Source organism: Carassius gibelio, chromosome B9 (assembly GCF_023724105.1).
Source record: "Carassius gibelio isolate Cgi1373 ecotype wild population from Czech Republic chromosome B9, carGib1.2-hapl.c, whole genome shotgun sequence".
Lineage (NCBI taxonomy): Eukaryota > Metazoa > Chordata > Actinopteri > Cypriniformes > Cyprinidae > Carassius > Carassius gibelio.
The window spans coordinates 32,014,017-32,035,370 of record NC_068404.1 but is presented as its reverse complement, the minus strand read 5'-3'; the positions used below and the strand labels follow the sequence as shown (position 1 = coordinate 32,035,370).

At 35.7% G+C, this 21,354-nt stretch overlaps 1 protein-coding gene, 1 long non-coding RNA gene and 1 other non-coding gene across 3 annotated transcripts in view; 2 read left to right on the top strand and 1 right to left on the bottom strand.

The window, feature by feature from the left end:
- The first annotated feature begins 1,089 nt into the window (after positions 1–1,089).
- Positions 1,090–21,354, top strand: part of LOC127964884 (NACHT, LRR and PYD domains-containing protein 12-like) — a 1,383,583-nt gene continuing 1,363,318 nt past the window's right edge. Inside the window, exons 1-2 of the mRNA XM_052565314.1 lie at positions 1,090–1,300; positions 9,001–9,082. Coding sequence (XP_052421274.1) covers positions 9,033–9,082 — 50 coding nt within the window. The 5' untranslated portion in view covers positions 1,090–1,300; positions 9,001–9,032. The remainder of the gene's footprint in view (positions 1,301–9,000; positions 9,083–21,354) is intronic.
- LOC127965799 (5S ribosomal RNA) lies at positions 7,444–7,562 on the top strand. The gene has a single exon (XR_008155485.1). It is a non-coding gene; the product is annotated as a 5S ribosomal RNA (ribosomal RNA).
- The window catches only part of LOC127964964 (uncharacterized), a 528,628-nt gene continuing 522,469 nt past the window's right edge, over positions 15,196–21,354 (bottom strand). The window contains exon 4 of the long non-coding RNA XR_008155192.1: positions 15,196–15,314. This is a non-coding gene — a long non-coding RNA (uncharacterized LOC127964964). The remainder of the gene's footprint in view (positions 15,315–21,354) is intronic.

Sequence of the window (21,354 nt, the reverse complement as noted above, 5' to 3'; positions counted from 1 at the left end):
GATTCATCATCAGTGTTAGCAAGAATAAGGTCATTTTATTCAAACAGTCGGCAAGACTTCTATATGAAGTCCTACAGTCAGTTACAAGAATATTTAATCAAGGAAGGCAGATTTTTATGGGTACCAGGACATGTAAGGATGAGGGGAAATGAACTGGCAGATAAATTAGCCAAGACAGTATTATCAAAAGGAAATATAGAAATGCAAGACAGTATCAGCAAAGCAGAGGTTAAAAGTGTGATATGGAAGACAGTAAATCAAATGTGGCAAGAGAGGATGGATAGAGGGAAAAGGAAGGCAATTATACCAAATCCAGAGGGATGTTAAGTGTACAGTGATTGGAAGTGGAAATAGCGGAGAGGAAACGGTCATTTCTGGGTTAAGATTGGGACATTGTTTATTAAATAAAACACTCAAGTTAATATGAAAACATGACACAGGATTGTGTGAGGTGTGCAAGGAAGAGGAGTCAGTGGAGCATGAGGTCTGATGTTCAGAGAGAGATGATGAGAGAGATAGAGGTTAAGGACATGACATTAAAAGGGCTATTGAGCACTCAACATAGGGCACAGACCAGAATTCTATTGGGGTTTATAATAGAGTGTGAAGAGTCATAGGAGTATTGAGGAAGGTTATAACTATTATTATTGTTATTATCATTATACATTATTATTTTTTTTATTATTTTATTATTATTATTATTATTATTATTATTATTATTATTATTATTATTATTATTATTATAGAGTAGAATAATGGTGAAGTGTGTGGATTTATATGATTGGGGAGTAGGAGGGAATGGGATGAATTAATATGTGAACCTGTTTTCTGATCCACACTCCGGAGCAGAGGGTAGCGGTAATGCAACAACTATGCTGGACGCATAGTTCAAAAAGAAGAAGAAGAAGTGACACCAATTAATGTTATAAAGGGAGTTATTAAATTTTTTGTTTTTATTTTATTTTTATTTTTTCTCCTGAAGTATACATTTCTGGTCCACACTCCAGCACAGTAGGGGGCGGATATGCATCTTAAACGTTAGTTGCCACCCGCCATTAAATACAAGAAGAAGAAGAAGAAGAAAAAGAAGAAGAAGAAGAAGAAGACGCCATTATTGTTTTTCGTGTCTCGAATAAAAAGTGAAAGCAAATGTTCAGAATTGATGTTTTTCCATTTAAACAGACAGAATCGATTCTATACGGAATATCAAAGTGTTTTATAGGAACTAAGCCATGATTGTCGTGTAACTGTTAGCTGCTTCATAGAAAGGCGGTGGATTTTGTGAATCTGTGTAAATAAGGTGAGTGCTGAGTGCTTTACAGTGTAGGTCCGTGTATCTTTTGGTCATTCGATTTTCTATTTAAAAATAAATAAAGATAAATGAGAAACGGTTTGATTTTCGTTTTTTCGTTTTGTTTAAGAAACAGAAAACGAAAATTTAGCTGGATTTTTCGTATTTTTGTTTGTGGGTAAAAAATCACATTATGCTTTAATATTTGTTTGAATGTGTGGGCGGCGCTGAAACGCCCCTTTCATCCCTTCTGTACCTGCACCGACAAGCGGCAACCGCAAGCTCAGTTCATTTTGACCAGAAGAGAAGCGGCAGACAGCAGAGTTTATTAATCCTGCCAGTTCTTTGCTAGTGGTGCTTGCAAGATAAAATAATAATAATAATAATAATAATAATAATAATAATAATAATAAATTAAATTCATAATAAAATAAAATAATAAATTAAATTCATAATAAAATAAAAAAATAATATTATATTTTTCCTGCTGCTGCAGTTATTGACAAAGCAGACTTGACAACTTTATTCATAAAACACCATTTGCATTTTACTTTAGCCTGTGATCTACAACGACATGGAATAAAATATAGGCCTACTACAAATTTTTTGCCTACTTATTTTATTCTAGGCCATTTATAAAAAAAAAAAAATGGGAAAAGTCCAACCCCACATTTATAATAAAATTTATATTAATATAAGTTAAGTTTTCCCCATAATTAGTCTACTTTAAATGTTTTAATTATAGGCTGTAGGCTACTTAGAATTATGAACTGAATTCACGAATTCTGTAGATGACTGTATGAATATATTGATGGTGTGACATCATTACAGATAATGAGTTCAGACGGGAAACACTGCACCTCTCGTTGGTTTCATTTGAATTACATAGGCCTAAATATAAAATTATTATTATTATTATTCTATTTAAATGGCTTATTTTAAAAGTAGACATGTCCAGCTAGACATGGTTCGTCTGATGCATGAGCCTGGTTCATTTCTGACGTTTCAGAAAGAAGTTAATGTAGACCGAGATTGCAGAAAGCAAATCCTGTTGAGTTTGAGACCCAAACTGATGGAGCTGAAGCTTTTTCCTCTTGTTATCGGGATGGAAGCTGTGGATCGGGATCCGCCGATCGGAGAAGTGCAGCAGACTATACTCTACAAGATAAAGCTTCAGTTGCTGTTGTTTGTATAGCAAATGAAAACATGTTTTGGCTGTGAGGTCTTTCTTAAATAGGCATAGAATAAAATTAGTAGGCAAAAAATCTGCACATTTCTTGTCATTGTAGATCTTACAGTAAAATTCAAATGTCATTGAATAAATTAATTTCTGTTTGGTCAAAAAAAAAAAAAAAAAAAAAAAAAAAAAAAATATATATATATATATATATATATATATATATATATATATATATATATATATATAAAAGCTTGCAAGCACCACTAGCAAAGAACTGGCAGGATTAATAAACTCTGCCGTCTGCCGCTTCTCTCCTGGTGAAAATGAACTGAGCTCGCGGTTGCCGCTTGTCGGTGCAGTACAGAAGGGATGAAAGGGGCGTTTCAGCGCCGCCCACACATTCAAACAAAATATAAAGCATAATCTCATTTTTTACCCACAAACAAAAATACGAAAAATCCAGCTAAATTTTCGTTTTCCGTTTCTTAAACAAAACGAAAAAATGAAAATCAAACCGTTTCTCATTTATATTTATTTATTTTTAAATAGAAAATCGAATGACCAAAAGATACACGGACCGTTCTATATGTTTATTTTATATGTTTAATATTTTCTTTTTCAATCAGATGAAGGTGTTTTGATGGTGTTTGGTGTAGGGTTGTGCCGATAGACGATAGTATCGTGTATCGATGATAGTCAAAGAATCAGGTAATCGCTCAGCCTTCAACTCGGTCTCCTCAGTCTTTCAGAATAAGAGTCTTACAAGAGTAATGTCTGAAACCAGATGTAGCTGGACACATAATTCGTGTTGCTGCGACTTGCAAGTCACACCTTTAAATTATTTCTAGGTTATAGTATTGTATTAATATTATCCCACTGTAAATACAGTGCAAATAGTTCTGTCTCCTTGGAAAAAAGTGGAAATAAAAATCAATAATAGACTGAACAGTTCCATGTTAATATGTCTGTAACATTTACCACTCTCGTCTTTTAAGTCTAAAGGCACTAGGTAGGTGTGTGTGTGACATTAAAAATTAATTGGGAAAATTAATATAGTTCATTTTATGAAATAAATGTGTAATATTAGTTTTATTACATACTAAATTGAATGATGTTATTCTTTTAGTCTTCTTTGTTGGCCTTGAGAAAGCCGACATATATTTGAACATTATTATCATTTATTATGAGAGTAATTGACAACGACTAAAATTTTTATGTTTCACCAAATTCAGCTCAGATCTTCAGACTCGCCTGACTCGTTGCTGTAACTGGTCAGACTTTGTCCTTCTCAAAAGATCCTAGTGACTTTCATTATCTGAGCGATGAAGGTCTTACACTTAAGGTCCACTAGAGGGGGAGACATGATTTCTGTTTATGTAAGTTTAAATGACAGATAAATACATGAATTTCACGTGTAACACAGGTTCTTCAATGATAGATGAGGGGGTAGGGGGGTATACCTTAGCTCAATGACAGCTGTATAATATAAAACAACATTAACTACTGCAGCTGGTGCCAAATAAAAATGATTAAGTTTTGGAAAAACTGCAAGTCAAATGTACTTGCACAAATGACTTGCTGTTACATAATACCCCATATGCGTTGTTGGGGACGTTTTCGTCCACTAGGGGGTAAAGTTGAGTCTTATTTTGGCCACAACTTTCTCTGTGTTGCAGCTAATGGAATGATTGGTGACAAATCTTATTTTGACACTTATTTTGGGAAAATGCTTGAAATTTTTAAAAAACTCAACAGTATACTGTGGGTAAATTCACTACCCTTTTGTTATGTTCGGGATGAAAACACCCACTAAATTAAAATGCTGTAAAAATGTCTCAGATAAAGATTTTTTTTTTTTTTTTGCATAAATCTATTAATCACCCTCAGTCCTGATCAAACTACCAAATGTTTAAAAAAAATCCAAGAAATTAACTCTTTGATTACCAAGTTCATTAGTTATGTCACTGATTTGGGAAGAAAAAACACACACAAAATGACATATTTTCAATATAAAAAGTAATTGTGGACTGGATATTTTTTTTAACCTTTTATGACAGTCTTGGGCATGTCAAAGATTAGTAACTGTAGATTAAATTTGATGTATTGTTAGTTTTGTGCAGCATTAGATTTTAATTTTTTCTCCCTCATTTATTGTTGGTGGCTGTTTTTATCCCATTGACTTCCATTATAACTACATTTTTTGATTGCAAAGCCATGACACCATATAATCATGCACTCTTGATTGTTGGTGGTTTTCCCTGTTGGGAAGAGGTAACATTTGTTATTTTTACAGTTGATCACTAGGTGGGACCATTAACCCTTTAGGCCTGTGGAAAAAAAGGCTTAGTTTCTGGCCTGTATATAGAGTTATATGGAGTTTAACAGCAAATTATAGTGTGTGTGTGTGTGTGTGTTTGAGAGAGAGAGAGAGAGTGTGAGAGAGACCTTTTTTTACTTACCTTGATGTATCTGAAAAAATCCAAATATGCACCTCATGCTCTCAGAACTACATGGACTAAACAATAAAAAAAAGAAGTGTGTTTGTGCACCTGCTGACTTTTGATGGTGAAAAGAACGGAGGGCCTATGTGTGAAATGCTTGTCTTTTCTTGATGGTGAAGCCAGTTTAAAACCTTTAAATCTTATTTAAAAAAACTACTTTGAACATAATTGATTATGGACCAAAATGCAATACCAACTTCAAATAAGCAGCAACTCGCTGTAGGGGTCAAGCTGCATAATCATTTCTAAAACTCTGGTTCAAGTCAAGCCCTTTCTCGTATTGCTTGCTGCTCTTCTCACCATCAAATGACCAGAAGGATGGCATGCAAGTGTTTAAATCCATTTACTGTTTTTGTTTAGTCTATACTTATCACCACCATTAAAAGGCAGCAGGTGCATAAATACACTTTTGTTTACTCCATGTAGTTCTGAGAGCTGAGGTGTACATTTAGGTTTTCTCAAATACATCAAGGTAAGTGCGCAAAAGTCTCTCTCTCTCTCTCTCTCTCTCTCTCTCTCCTACACACATACACACAATATAATTTGCTGTTAAACTCCACATAACTCTATATACAAGTCAGAAACTAAGCTTTTTTTTCACAGGCCTATCTAAAGGGTTGATGGTCCCACCTAGTGATCAACTGTAAAAAATAACAAATTTTACCTCTTCCCAACAGGGAAAACCACAAACAATCAAGAATGCATGATTATGTTTCATGGCTTTGCAATCAAAAATGTAATTATAATGGAAGTCAGTGAAAAAAAACATCCACCAACAATAAATTAGGGGAAACAAATTTATCTAATGCTTATAGCTGTTTAATTGAGTGAATGTTTTCATCGCGAACATAACGAAAGGGTAGTGAATTTGAACAATGCACAAGGGATACATAATAATTTTTATTTGGCACCAGCCGCAATTAATGTTGACAGCTAGCAGGAGTGTGGTGGGGTGGGGTGCGTTTTGACCAATGGATGGAGACCTCAAGGCAGTGGCCTTAATGCTTATCTGAAGATTTGTCTTTATAGATTACAGTTTACATTGTACTTACTGAAGTACACCTCTGCATGCAGACACCCAACTGTACAAATTCATTTATAGATTTAAAACCCAGTCCTGAACCGGGAGAACCATGTTTTGCAGAGTTCAGTTCCAACACACTTGCTTGGACATTGCTACTGATCCTGAAGACCTTGCTTAGCTTAGGTGTGTTTATTTGGGGTAGCTAAACTTTGCAGGACACTGGCCATCCAAGAGGAGGACAGAGAGTCCTGACATTAGCACTTTACATTCAGTGCATGTGATTTATCAACACCGAGTACATCTTAAAATGTACAGCTCATGAAAAATAAAAGTTCTAGATGGACAAAGATTAAATGCATAAACCAGTGTGAATAAAAAATATATTAAAATACATTTTGAGGTAGGTTGAAAAAGCCAGAATGGGAAGTTTTAAAGTACAGCTTGAAGTGTGAAGTTTATTCTTGTACACAGATATGGCATATTCATGGTAGTACACATGAAATTAATGTATTTATTTGACTTTTTACGTAAATAGAAATCCAGTCTCCCCCTCTAGTGGATATTAAGTGTAAGACCTTCATTGCTCAGATAATGAAAGTCACTAGGATTTTTTGAGAAGGAAATTTGGTGAAACAGTAAAATTTTAGTCTTTGTCAATTACTCTCATAATAAATGATAATAATGTTCAAATATATGTTGGCTTTCTCAAGGCCAACAAAGAAGACTAAAAGAAAAACCATTCAATTTAGTATGTAATAAAACGAATATTACTAATTTATTTCATAAATTTAACTATAGTAATTTTCCCAATTAATTATTAATGTCACACACACTTACCTAGTGCCTTTTGACTTAAAAGATGAGAGTGGTAAATGTTACAGACATTTTAACATGGAACTGTTCAGTCTATTATTGATTTTTATTTCAGCTTCACTTTTATCCAAGGAGACAAAACTATTTGCACTGTATTTACAGTGGGACAATATTCATACAATACTATAACCTAGAAATAAATTAAAGGGGTGACTTGCAAGTCACAGCAGCACGAATTATGTGCGCAGCAACATCTGACTCAAATATTATGTTAATTAACAGTGAGCGGTGGTTTCAGACACTACTCCTATAAGACTCTTATTCTGAAAGAATGTAAAACCGAGTTGAAGGCGGAGCGATTCGACCAATCAGATGAAAGGAGCGTTTCAGCTCCGCCCACAAGTGCGAATGAAATATTGAAGCCATAAACCGTTTTATAAACCCCAAACGACAAAATGAGAAATCAAGTCAAAAAATCATTTTCCATTTGTTAACTTAGATGGAATAACGAATAAACGAGCCATTTTTCCATTTCTCGTTATTGAATTCATGTTCTCTCACTTGAATCCTCTTGAGTCTTTCGTTTTCTGTTTTTTAATTTAAAACGGATTTGGAATGGACGGAAGATCCATTTGCTTACGGCCATACCAACCTGGCTATGCCCGATCTCGTCTGATCTCGGAAGCTAAGCAGGTTTGGGCCTGGTTAGTACTTGGATGGGAGACCGCCTGGGAATACCAGGTGCTGTGAGCTTTTTTTGGGGGAAGTCGTGGCCTAATGGTTAGAGGGTTGGACTCCCAATCGAAGGGTTGTGAGTTCTAGTCTCGGGCCGGACGGAATTGTGGGTGGGGGGAGTGCATGAACAGTTCTCTCTCCACCTTCAATACCACGACTTAGGTGCCCTTGAGCAAGGCATCGAACCCCCAACTGCTCCCCGGGCGCCGCAGCATAAATGGCTGCCCACTGCTCCGGGTGTGTGTTCACAGTGTGTGTGTGTGTTCACTGCTCTGTGTGTGTGCATTTCGGATGGGTTAAATGCAGAGCACAAATTCTGAGTATGGGTCACCATACTTGGCTGAATGTCACTTCACTTATTCACTTATCACTTCACTTATTAAAGATACCCTGATTCGGAAGATACCCTGATGTCTGCCACATCTGCGCACGGAAGTTAATGTTTGGAAAAATCAATCAACGGTGAAAATCAATAGTAAATTTCATTTAAAGTCCAACAGTTTAACACTAATATCGGGCATAAATGAACACGTTAAATATAAAGTATTTAAAACAGGTAAGTTCATATGTTTGGAGTAAAGTTGAATTAAACTGCTGCATCAGTCATACAGCTCTGGAGCGCGCGCCTCATTAAACTCAGTTAGTGAGGGCTCGTTTAAAATAGTGCACATATATAGGCCGTTCAGATTACTTGTTAAAGTGCAATGAAATACCTTATATCTGCAGACGATGTACGTCTGTTTGTGGATGGAGACTTTGTAACGGCCAAAACTCTGTATTTTGCATGCATCACATTATGAAAATAATAAAAAGGCTGCAGAGCGAACTTATGATCCGTAGTGGTTCTCACATAGTCCTTCTAGTGTGCGTTATAATGATCAGTCTTTAAGGGGAAGTCGTGGCCTAATGGTTAGAGGGTTGGACTCCCAATCGAAGGGTTGTGAGTTCTAGTCCCGGGCTGGCAGGAATTCTGAGTATGGGTCACCATACTTGGCTGAATGTCACTTCACTTAATAGAAGGTCTATGACGAGTGATATGACAGTTGTGTCCGACTATATATATATATATATATATATATATATGAACTTAGCTGTTTTAAATAATTATTTTTATATTCAACGTTAGTTTCAGTTTTAAAGTATATTTTTTCAATTATTGGTGATTCCATAGGCTCTCTCGCGCGCACCTGCGTGGTTTAAAACACCAGAAAAAAAGTCTCTCTCTTGCTCCACCCAAGCACGATAAGATCTTGTATTGTCGATCTCACGGACTGACGATATGACGATTTGAAAAATGACCATATCGCCCAACACTAGTTTGGTGTTGTGTGTGGTTTATTGGATCATTTGTTAACACACGACTAACATTGTGTATCTGAACATGTGTATCTCATGATCTGTTTCTCTCAGGATCCGTTCAGCTGAATTATTGAGTTTGTTTGTCATTTCTATTCAGAGTCAGTGCTGGAGATCAGATTCTGTTTCATCATGGAGGACACACAAACATCCACAGATCAAGAGTTTTCTCCAGGATGCAGGTACTTTGAAGAAACACTGTATTAAATCACCTTCAGTGATGGGAGATGGGAGTCTCCTTCGTGTTTTTGTGTTAAAATGATTTCATGTATAAGAAAAGGTCAAAAAGCCTCATCATGGAATATTTTGATAACATACTCTAAAGAACTTAAAAAAAAAAAAAAAAGATTTATCTTAAAGTTTAAATCTGTTTTCCAGCTCTGAGTCCAGTTGTGTGTCTTGTATTTTATCATATATACTGTTACACAGAGACATTCAGTTCTTTTTAATATCTTTAAAAAAATGTATGTGAAATGATCCTGTAGTGCCATATAAATTGATTTTTTTTTAAATAATGAGTATGTACTTTGTTAAATATGGTAAATCAAAGGATTGACTTTAATCTTCTCTCTGTTATAGTTCAGTTGATCAGAAGAGATCAGAAGCAGAGTCCAGCTGTGTGTCTATGAGGAGTGATGGGTCTATGAATCAGTCATTATATTATAAGAGTGAAGATACAAACACTGATCTCAGGTCTAATATTTCTGTAAAAGATTATTTGGTTATGATACAGAATACATAAAATACACTATGCTCATTAGCTTATTTAATAATGCAGTATTTAAATTTTCCAGGCGTGAAGTCCTCAACACGTTCAGATCAAATCTGCTGAAGAAGTTTGAGCGTCTGTATGAGGGATCAGCGAAGCAGAGAAACCCAACACTCCTGAATGAGATCTACACAGAGCTCTACATCACAGAGAGTGAGAGTGGAGAGATCAGTAATGAGCATGAGGTGAGACAGATTGAGACACAATCCAGGAGAACAGCAACCGAGGACACAGCCATCAAATGCACTGACATCTTTAGACCTTTACCTGGACAAGACAAAGCCATCAGAACTGTGCTGACAAAGGGAGTCGCTGGCATTGGAAAAACAGTCTCTGTGCAGAAGTTGATCCTGGACTGGGCTGAAGGGAAAGAGAATCAGGACGTCCAGCTCATATTTCCACTTCCTTTCAGAGAAATCAACCTGATGAAGGACAAAACACTCAGTTTTTCAGATCTTCTTCATGTCTTTTTCCCTGAAACTAAAGAAATGGAAATATCCAGTGATGAATATAAAGTGTTGTTCATCTTTGATGGTCTGGATGAGTGTCGTCTGTCTCTGGATTTTAAGAGTAAAGTGAAACTGTGTAATATCTCTGAATCAGCCTCAGTGGACGAGCTGCTGATGAACCTCATTGTGGGGAATCTGCTTCCCTCTGCTCTCATCTGGATCACCTCCAGACCAGCAGCAGCTGATCTCATCCCCTCTGAGTGTGTCCATCGAGTGACAGAGGTACGAGGCTTCAATGAGCCACAGAAGGAGGAATACTTCAGGAAGAGAATCAGTGATCAGAGTCTGGCCGACAGGATCATCTCACACCTGAAGTCATCAAGGAGCCTCTACATCATGTGCCACATCCCAGTGTTCTGCTGGATCTCAGCCGCTGTTCTGGAGAAGATGTTGAGTCGAGCAGAGAGTGGAGAGATTCCCAAGACTCTCACTCAGATGTACACACACTTCCTGATCCTTCAGACCAACATCAAACATGAGAAGGACTATGAGAAGAAGACAGATGAAGACATGATCCTCAAACTGGGGAAAGTGGCTTTTCAGCAGCTTGTGAAAGGAAACCTGATCTTCTATGAGGAAGACCTGAGAGAGTGTGGCATTGATTTGACAGAAGCATCAGTGTACTCAGGATTGTGCACTCAGATCTTCAGAGAGGAGCTGGGCTTGTATCAGGGGAAAGTCTTCTGCTTTGTTCATCTGAGCATTCAGGAACATCTAGCAGCTCTATATGTGCACCTCTCCTGGACAAACTACAACAGAAATGTGTTTGAGCCCATCACCAAACAGAGTTTACTGTCTAAAGTGAAGAAACAGTTTCAACTCAGTTCATCAGAACATGTTTCATTATCTGAGCTGCATCAGAGAGCTGTGAAAGAGGCTCTTCAGAGTAAAAATGGACATCTGGATCTTTTCCTGCGGTTCCTTCTGGGTTTGTCAGTGCAGTCTCATCAGATTCTCCTACAACAAATAATGAAACACACAAGAAGCAGCTCTGACAGAAATGAGAAAACAGTTGAGTTCATCAAGAAGAAGATCAGGACCATTGACTCTCCGGAGAAATCCATCAATCTGTTCCACTGTCTGAATGAACTGGGTGATCCTTCACTAGTGAAGGAAATACAACAGTATCTGACATCTGGAGGAATAAAGGAAACCAAACTCTCTTCATCTCAGTGGTCAGCTTTAGTTTTTGTGTTGTTGACATCAGAAGAGGAACTGAATGAGTTTCGTCTTGATAAATTTGTTGAAGGAAAGGATAAAGCTGAAAATTTGAAAGTTCTTCAGAAGCTGCTGCCTGTGATTAAAGAATCCAGATCAGTTCAGTAAGTATCACTGAGAACAATCACTTCACTGTTAAAACATGAAGAAAAGCACAGTTAAAGCTCAGAAATCTTCAGCGCTGCATATGTTGTCCAGAGTTAAGTGCTCAGTATTTAGATGTGTTTTATATTAAATCAGTGACACCGTTAGATTCAGAGACAGAAGTGGCATATAAATTATTTATTTATTAATATATTATTATAAAAAAGGAATTTAAGTAATTGTCATTTTTAAAGGCATCATGAACTGCCTCAGTTTTTTATTTTGAATCATTCTCTGAGATCCACTTATAATGTTGTCAAGCTGATCATTGCACAAGGTGCTGTTTCGTCAGACTGCCTTCAATAAAAGCAGCGACTCAGTTTTGTGTTCTGAAACTTACAGGATGTTTTTATAGTACAGTGTCCTCTTATGACAAAAGATCATGACCCCTTTAAACTACTCTTGTGTAACAAAGTAATATTATTTATCTTTAATCAGACTCATGTTTTTGTTCTTTGACATTTTAAATCTCACACATTGATTTGTTCTTTCTCTTTACTAATGGATTCACAGCTAAACTGATCTGATCTGAGAGAGTGAAGAGTGTGTCATTGTTCTCTACAGGTTGAGATATTGTGACGTCACAGATGAAGGTTTTTCTGCTTTGACTTCAGCTCTGAGATCAAACCCCTCACACCTGAGAGAACTGAATCTGTCTCTGAATAAAATAAGTGATTCGGGAGTGAAGTGTCTCTGTGCTGTACTGGAGGATCCTCGCTGTAAACTGGAGAAACTGGGGTAAGATTATATATGACACACTGTAAAATATTTGTGAAGTGAAAAACAAGTCACACAGAAAGCCAGAAAACACAATGACAAGTCAGACAAAATGTAAAAAATTAGGTATTGTTTGTGAATGTAATACTTCCTACTGATTGGATGAGACTAGGGGTCGTGATATACTGGTTTTGACGATAACTGTGATATTCAAAGCAACAATTATCGATATCGTGTTAATTTAATGTGTGACGATCTATCACATACAGAAAGTAAAACATTGTGTGTCTTTGTTTCTTGTTCATGTGTGGACTTCTGTGTTCATGTTAAAGCGGTTTCTGCATTAGCAACACCTTTAAATGGATTCTGTTACGCTAAGTGCTAATAGCTGTATTGTTAGCAAAGGCTTACCTTTACATTTACATTTAATCATTTAGCAGACGCTTTTATCCAAAGCGACTTACAAATGAGAACAATAGAAGCAATCAGACCAACAAGAGAACAATAACAGTATACAAGTGTCATGACAAGTCTCAGTTAGTCTAGTACAGAACACAGAGACAGGGGTTTTTATAAGAATATGATAGACAAGAAAAGAAAAGGTAAGTGCTAGTATTAGTTGGTTAAGTTCTGGTGAAAAAGATGAGTCTTTAGATGTTTCTCGAAAGTGAGTAAAGACTCAGCTGTATGAATTGAGATTGGGAGGTGATTCCAGCAGCTGGACACAGTCCAGGGAAAGGTCCCTGAGTGATTTTGAACTTCTTTGGGATGGCACCACAAGGCATTGTTCACTTGCAGAGCGCAAACTTCTGGAGGACACATAAGATTGAACCAGTGAGTTTAGGTATGTTGGTGCATTTCAAAATCATTAATAATTGTAATGTTTCCAATAACATAACTGTATTTGGTTAAAAATCCTGACAGAGTAATAAAGAATTTTCATATTATTTTTGAATGAGGCTTTAAATTATGATCATGTTTTTTCTTTGACATTTTAAATCTCAGTCCAGTGATTCATCACACATTGATTTGTTCTTTCTCTTTACTAATGGATTCACAGCTAAACTGATCTGATCTGAGAGAGTGAAGAATGTGTCATTGTTCTCTACAGGTTGAGAGATTGTGACGTCTCAGATGAAAATTTTTCTGCTCTGACTTCAGCTCTGAGATCAAACCCCTCACACCTGAGAGAAGTGAATCTGTCGCTGAATAAAATAAGAGATTCAGGAGTGAAGTGTCTCTGTGCTGGACTGAAGGATCCTCGCTGTAAACTGGAGAAACTGTGGTAAGATTATATATGACACACCGTAAAATATTTGTGAAGTGAAAAACAAATCAGCCAGAAAACACAATAGTTGTATCAAGAGACAGAGATACAGAAAGTAAAACATTGTGTGTCTTTGTTTCTTGTTCATGTGTACTTCTGTGTTCATGTTAAAGCTGTTTCTGCATTAGCAACACCTTTAAATGGATTCTGTTACACTAAGTGCTAATACCTGATGATCCTCGACTGTCTTTCTGTTTTGTGATGGTTGTGCATGAGTCCCTTGTTTATTCTGAACAGTTAAACTGAGCAGCGTTCTTCAGAAAAATCTTTAAGCTCCTGCAGATTCTTCAGTTTTCCAGCATCTTTGCATATTTGAACCCTTTCCAGCAGTGACTTTATGATTTTGAGATACATCTTTTTAGACTGAGGACATTTGAGGGACTGAAACACAACTATTTAAAAAGATTCAAACATTCACTGATGCTCCAGAAGGAAACAAGATGCATTAAGAGCTGGGGGGTGAAAACTTTTGAACACGATGAAGATGGCCAAATTTTTCTTATTTTGTTGAAATATAATTGTTTTCCATTTAGTTCTGCCCTTCGTAAGCAACAGAAGATACTTGTATGTTTCCCGGTACACAAATTAAGTACAATTTACCTTGATCTTCAAATTCCAAAAGTTTTCACCCCCCAGCTCTTAATGCATCTTGTTTCCTTCTGGAGCATCAGTGAATGTTTGAATCTTTTTAAATAGTTGTGTTTCAGTCCCTCAAATGTACTCAGATTTTCTCTCAGATTTACGAGAGAAAATCGCCAGATGGCTAATACAAAGAGGATGTGTTGCAAATGTTGCTCACCGATTCTGTCTCTGAAGGGGAATATTTGCCTTTTGGAAATGACGATCAGCCGTCTAATGATCGCACGTCTCGCGGTACATCTTTGCAGCGCAATGGTGCAGCCATGCAAAGCGAGAGTGTTCACGAAGCACAAACAAGCGATCGTTTCGAGCCTTTGCTCAACGGGGAAGCGGGTAACAGAGGTGAACGTGGTCATAGTGTCCATAGGAGAGCTGTTGCTGATCGAGCACGCTCTAATACTCGGCCGGCAGACAGTACAGGTGCAGTCTGTGTGGAGAAGGTGCGCTGTGTCATGCAATGAATGAGAGGAACCATGCTCTCAAGAACTACGAACTGTCACATAGATACCTGATTGGGCAGATAGATGGTCAACTGATCAAAAAATAGGCACATGTATTTTACTGTGGCACAGTAATATAGTAATAATCTACTACTTTTCTCGTTTTTTTTCCCCCTGATCATTTGGAATGAGAATAAAAAGACAAAAAACAACAGCAATCAAATAAAAAAAAAAAAAAAAAAAAAACCTTGCAAATAAGTTCAAACATCAATTCAGTATCTAATATTTCCTGAATATTATGAAATTCGAGATAGCCGCCCATGGTGACGTCATAATATGCCAACTAGATTAGTATATTTACACCCCACGTAAACTTTCGATCATGCCAAACATTTTTCTAATTGACGGTAGATCTCTATCTTTAAGCCCTTTCAAGTCACAAGCTTTTGAAATCTTGATGCCAAAATACAACAAAAAACCCTGGCGCCTTAAGGGTTAACGTTTCTGTGTTTGTATTGCCCCGTTGAGAACTGTGGGCTCTGTTTCTTCTCGCGAGAGTTCGCTCGTGATGCGGGAATCCCTGTGACGTCAATGTGCTCACTTTAGGATTTAGCGATCGATCGCCTGATCCTTATTACCTGCTGTATTTACCTGTGACTTTGAGTTGCTTCCTCGAGGAAATAACCTGACTCCATATCGCAAGCCGTTTTAGCATTTAAAACTTTTTTTTGAATATCCATAAATATAATTTCAGATAGCAGCAATTGTAATTCAAGATATCTATATTGCATTTATGACTCGTTGTAATTGGAATGAAGATATCTACAATGTGATTATGACTAGTCGTAATATGCATTGAAGATATCTACAATTTAATTTTGACTAGTCATAATACACATTCCAGATATCTGCAATGCTATTACGACTAGTCATAATCTTCCATTGACTTCCATTGAAAAATATTTGCAGATATCTTCAAATGAGTTTTGACTAGTCGTAATTCAATTCAAGATATCTTTAAATATGATTTGTCTATTCAAAACTCTAATTAAAGATATCTCATATTACAATTTGACTAGTGATAATTCAGTTAGAGATATCTTCAAATTAGTTTTGACTAGTCGTAATCCCAATTCAAGATATCTTTAAATATGATTTGCCTAGTCAAAATACTATTTAAGATATCTTTAATTATTATTTTTTAAAGATATCCACATTACATTTGTAGATATCTGCAATTCATTTATGACTAGTCAAATTACAGTTGTAGATATCTTGAATTTGAATTTTGACTAGGACAATTATTTTTAAAGATATCTTGAATTGGAATTATGACTAGTCAAAACCCATTTAAAGATATCTGCAATTTAATATGGATATCCCAATCAGATTTGTCACTAGGAAGAACTAGATTTAGAGATATCTGCATTTAGCTTTGTGACTAAGTGTAATTGCAATGTAGATATCTGGAATTAACAATTTCACTAGTCAAAATACGTTTATAGATATCTACAATGTGCATGCAAATTCCCCTTTGTTTAGCCCCACCTTAAACATTTTATTTAACAAATCCTAGCTTTGAAACTGTTGTCATTCACAGTTTTGTCTAAGTTGAAATTTAGTTGAAATTTATTGTTGAGGATAACCCCTTGAGATGAAGCATCTCGTTTTCAAGGGGGTCCTCGAGACAACATAGAAATAATACAGCACATATACATTCATACACACAAAAGCTCTCCCTCATCCCACCTCATCCGCCCCTCATACATATAAATATGGAATGACAGTACAAGGATAGGACATATGTATCTTAAATATGTATACATTCGCACACCTAAACCCATAATCACATTTAAAGAAATAATAAAAAAAAAAAAAAAAAAAAAAAAAAAAAAAAAAAAACGTCAAAAATGAGGAAAACATTTACAGCAACAATTTGCTTGCAGGTAAACAAAAAGAGATGTTTTGAAGGAACACAGGGAAGTAATTGATCTTAGAGACCCTGGCAGACTATTCCATTCTGAAGGGGCTTTAAATTTAAATGCACGTCTACCACTCTCCTTGAGAATATTGGGCACAGTAAAGAAGAAATATTCAGTATGTCTTAATCTATAGCTGGGTCTATAGGGAATTAAGTATTCCTTTAGGTAAGAAGGATAATCATAATGCACACATTTAAAAATGACCTGATACCAGTGATACTGTCTTCTGGCCTTTAGTGACAATAATTTCAGTGAGTCATACATTTCACAGTGATGAGTGGTAAATGGGCATCTTAGCACAAATCTACATATATTATTGAAAATAACATTCAATACTTTCAAGTTTGTTTCTGAGGTGTTTTGATAGACAACATCCGCATAGTCTAGTATGGGAAATATTAACTGCGACACAATTCGTAACCTAATCCTTTGAGTAAAACAGTTAATAGAGCGAAACAGTATTCGCAAGTTACAATTAATCTTTTTTACAACAGAATTGATATGACATCTAAAAGAGAGTTGTGAGTCAAGCCATATGCCCAAATATTTAAGTTCATCAACTTGTAATAGTTGAGTATCGTCTAAAAATCTGAGTGACAAATTGTTAACTTGATTCTGTGTAGCTGATCTGGTGGGGAAGAGTATACTATATGACTTTTTTTTATTCAATAAGAGATGGTTAAATTGGAACCAAAGTTGAATAGTATTAAAGTTAGTTTGCAATGAGGATTGAATCTTAGAAACAGACTTATTGGATGTATAAATCACTGTGTCATCTGCATATAGATGAATACAACAGTCTGAGCAAGTTAGAGGAAGGTCATTAATAAACAAAGAAAATAAGAGAGGCCCTAATGAGGAGCCTTGGGGAACACCTTTCTCCATTATTAAGGACTGCGATACACATCCATTAATATAAACACGCTGACTTCTACAATGGAGATAAGAATTAAACCAAAGAAGAGAGTGTCTAGACAGGCCTATTGCATATAATTTGTCAAGAAGCAAATAGTGATCGACCATATCAAAAGCCTTAGTTAGATCTATGAATATTGCACCGGTTGACATATTATTATCTAGAGAAGATGAAACATCGTTGGTAAATTTTAGAAGAGCAGTAGTTGTAGAAAAGTTTGGTCTGAAACCAGATTGATTTGGTGACAAAATAGAGAATTCATTAATATATTTAAATAATTGTTTGAATACTAGTTTTTCAAACACTTTTGCTATACTACTGATGATAGAGATAGGTCTATAGTTATTGAGATCAAGTGCATCACCACCCTTATGTATTGGTGTAACTCTGGCAGATTTCCACATTAATGGAACCACAGAAGTGGATAAGGATAAATTAAATAAATCTGATAGGGGAAATGCCAATACATGAGACGCAAGCTTGATAAACTTGATCTCCAGACCGTCAGGATCAGTACCATTACCTAACTTTAGTTCGGAGATTGCCTGTTGAACGTCAGTAGGATTTATAGTAGCAAATGAAAAGGAACTGTTAGGCTCATCTACCAAACTAGAGAAGGAAGAATAAGAAAATTGTGAGCTACAAATAGAGGAGAAATGTTGGTTGAAGGCATTGGTAACCGCGGAAGGATCACTGATAACCTCATCATTAACTATAATTTTGGTAGGAGTGGTTTTAGTGGACTTGTTTAATAATGCATTAAGACTTTTCCAGAACTTCTTAGGATTATTTAAACTATTAGACAAGGAGTTTTTGTAGTAATTTGATTTAGCATTTCTAGTTTTTGTCGTACACGCATTTCTTAATTGTTTATATACTGCCCCATCTACTGGGTCCTTTGACCGGCGGTACTTGTCCCATGCCTTATCTCTTTGTTTAAAAAGATTTAATAAGTCTGCATCAATCCATGGTAAGTGTCGGCCCTTAACCTTTATTGATATCCAAGGAGCATGTTTATCAATTACTTTAAGAACTTCCGTATAAAGAAAATTCCAAGCATCCTCAACAAATGGAATAAGATTAAACCTATTCCAATTTATATCTAATAAATCTTGGATAAAAACATCTGTGTTAAAATATTTGCTCTGTCTTACCCTGATCACTTTGGGTGGTAAACGAAGTAATTTAATTTTCCACACACAGAAAACCATTGAATGATCACTGAAGCAATCTGAAAGAACACCAGAATCAGTAATTCTATTAGAGTGGGTGACCAAAATCCAATCCAACAAAGATTTGGATCTATGGTCAACTCGAGTTGGTTCACTAATTAGTTGGGTCAGATTTAAACTTTCAATATAATTCCTATCATTTATAGATGACCGTTCTAACCAGTTAATATTGAAATCGCCTAGAATAATCATCTCGTTTGAGCTACCCACAGATTTAATAGTATTACCTATGCACTGTATTGACTCTGAAGGGGAGTTTGGGGGTCTGTAGATATTCCCTATAATCAACTGTTTGTTTACATGAAAACTAATTTTAACGAAAAGACATTCAAAGTATACAGGATTTTCCTTAGGGGATATTAACTCAGATAATAAAGTTGAAGAGACATAAGTGGCTACGCCTCCTCCACGAGTGCTCCTATCAGCTCTATACAGAACATAACCATCCAGTTTAATTTCCTCATCTAATATATTATTATTCAACCAGGTCTCAGACAGTGTGATAACATTAGGTTTATTATAGACAAGCCAGGCCCTTAAAAGATCAATTTTATGTGACAGACTTCTTATGTTCAGGTGGATAACAAATAAGCCTTTACCCATGTTAACTATTCAGAGCATGAAAGAACAGGTTGACTGGGGTGGGGTTGGAAGAGCAACATACACATAACCACGCATAACATACACACACACACGCACGCGCTCTAGCGCACGCGAGTACAATCATAGACCAAATAGGCCAAAACATAACAGAATACAGATGCAGTCTGCTAAGTTTTTTACTTGAATTACATGAGGTGAGAAAAAAAAAAAAAAATAATAATATTAGATAACTTTTTCCTTCACAAACAATCATCTGAGTCAAACTGACTTCCAGACATTGATGGTAGGCTATATATGAATACATTGACCGATCTCATAAAGAATAAAATAAGATATGATAACAAAATATAACAAAATTGAACTAATCGGCCTGAGAGATAGATGACTCACTTCAATAAATGTGAAGAGATTATATAAGAGTTATATAATAAAGGTCCCGCGTCTTTGGGTGATTTTAAACTGTTTTATACAGAAGTAATTCAAAAGTATGGAAATAAAAATGTAACTGGAGCATGTCTAAAAGTGGTAGGTTAGACAGAGAGGACTTAGGCTTTTGTTCTGTTTTTTTATCGTAATGTTGAAACGTATGCGCTGTGGATAAAATTGTGTTAGCCTTTATTTACAAACGAACACATGCATAAACCTCATGTCAGCTGTTGCAACATTTGATATAATGTTAAAAGAATCAGTGTCTATTTACACTAAGTACAAGTCTACCATCGCCCACTAACACATCATTTTTGACACAATCGTCCCGAGTTCAAGTCCGCCTTTACCCAAAATATTTGTTCTCCTTTTTCAAATCTCATATCGTATCGGAAAGGCATTTATTTTCTATAAAAATTTAGGAAATAAATTAAAAGTTGAAAATAAATATTGGGTAGGGTTAGGGTAGGTGTAGGGAGGGCTTTATTGTCCCAGTAAGGTGGCATCCATTTAAAAATTCAAATTCAAATTAAAAAGTTATTATTGCGTACTGTTTTATAATGTACTACAATACTGAGGTGCAGATAATTGCCACTATTTCAAATAAGTAGTATAAATAGCATCAAATATAGATATTTTAACACAGTGTAAATATAATCCAGTGCTATATCTATTGCTAAGAAAATATGCTATTTACACCTAATGCAAATAGCCCCTGCCTAAAAGAATACATTGGTGCTCATCACTGAACACAGCAGAATATAATCATCATGGATCTCTTGCTATAATACAATACAATACTCCCACCTTGTGGGCTATTTATGGAAGCTCGTTTCCGCCACTAAATTAAGAAATTAATTAAAAAATAAATTAATAAAGAAATAGCAACTTTTTATCTCACTGTTATAAAATGTATATCTCCCATTGTCTATATATCGCAATTCTAAGAAAAATTCAGAATGATTGGTAAGATAAAAGCTGCAAATTAGGCCTTACTTTATTTTTTTTAAAGGTAGGCCTACCTTTCTTTAATAAATAAATAAATAAACATTGTTTTTCATTGGGATGAGCTCAGTAAATTTATTCTGACGTCACACAACAGCATTTCGACTAGGAGCAATTGCAATTCAGATATCTTAAACTATAATTGTGACTAGTCGAAATTGAATTAGAGATATCTCTAATTACATTTGCATATGTATGACGCGTCTATTGAAAATATCTATAAAATAATTACAGATATCTTAAATGTAGTTTTGACTAGTCACAAAGTATTTAGAGATATCTCTAATCTGATTTCTTACTAGTGCAATTATAATTGATATCTCTAATTGTCATTGTCACTAGTCGAATTATAATTATGACTATCCAAATTACAATTGTGACTATCCAAAATTATATTTATGGATAGTCAAAACAACGTTTTAAATGCTAAAACGGCTTGCGATAGACGCCATTGGATTATTTTACTGAGGACTTCGTCACAGGACAGCGCTGTTCTCAACGTGCTCCCGGACTCCAAATATTGCACC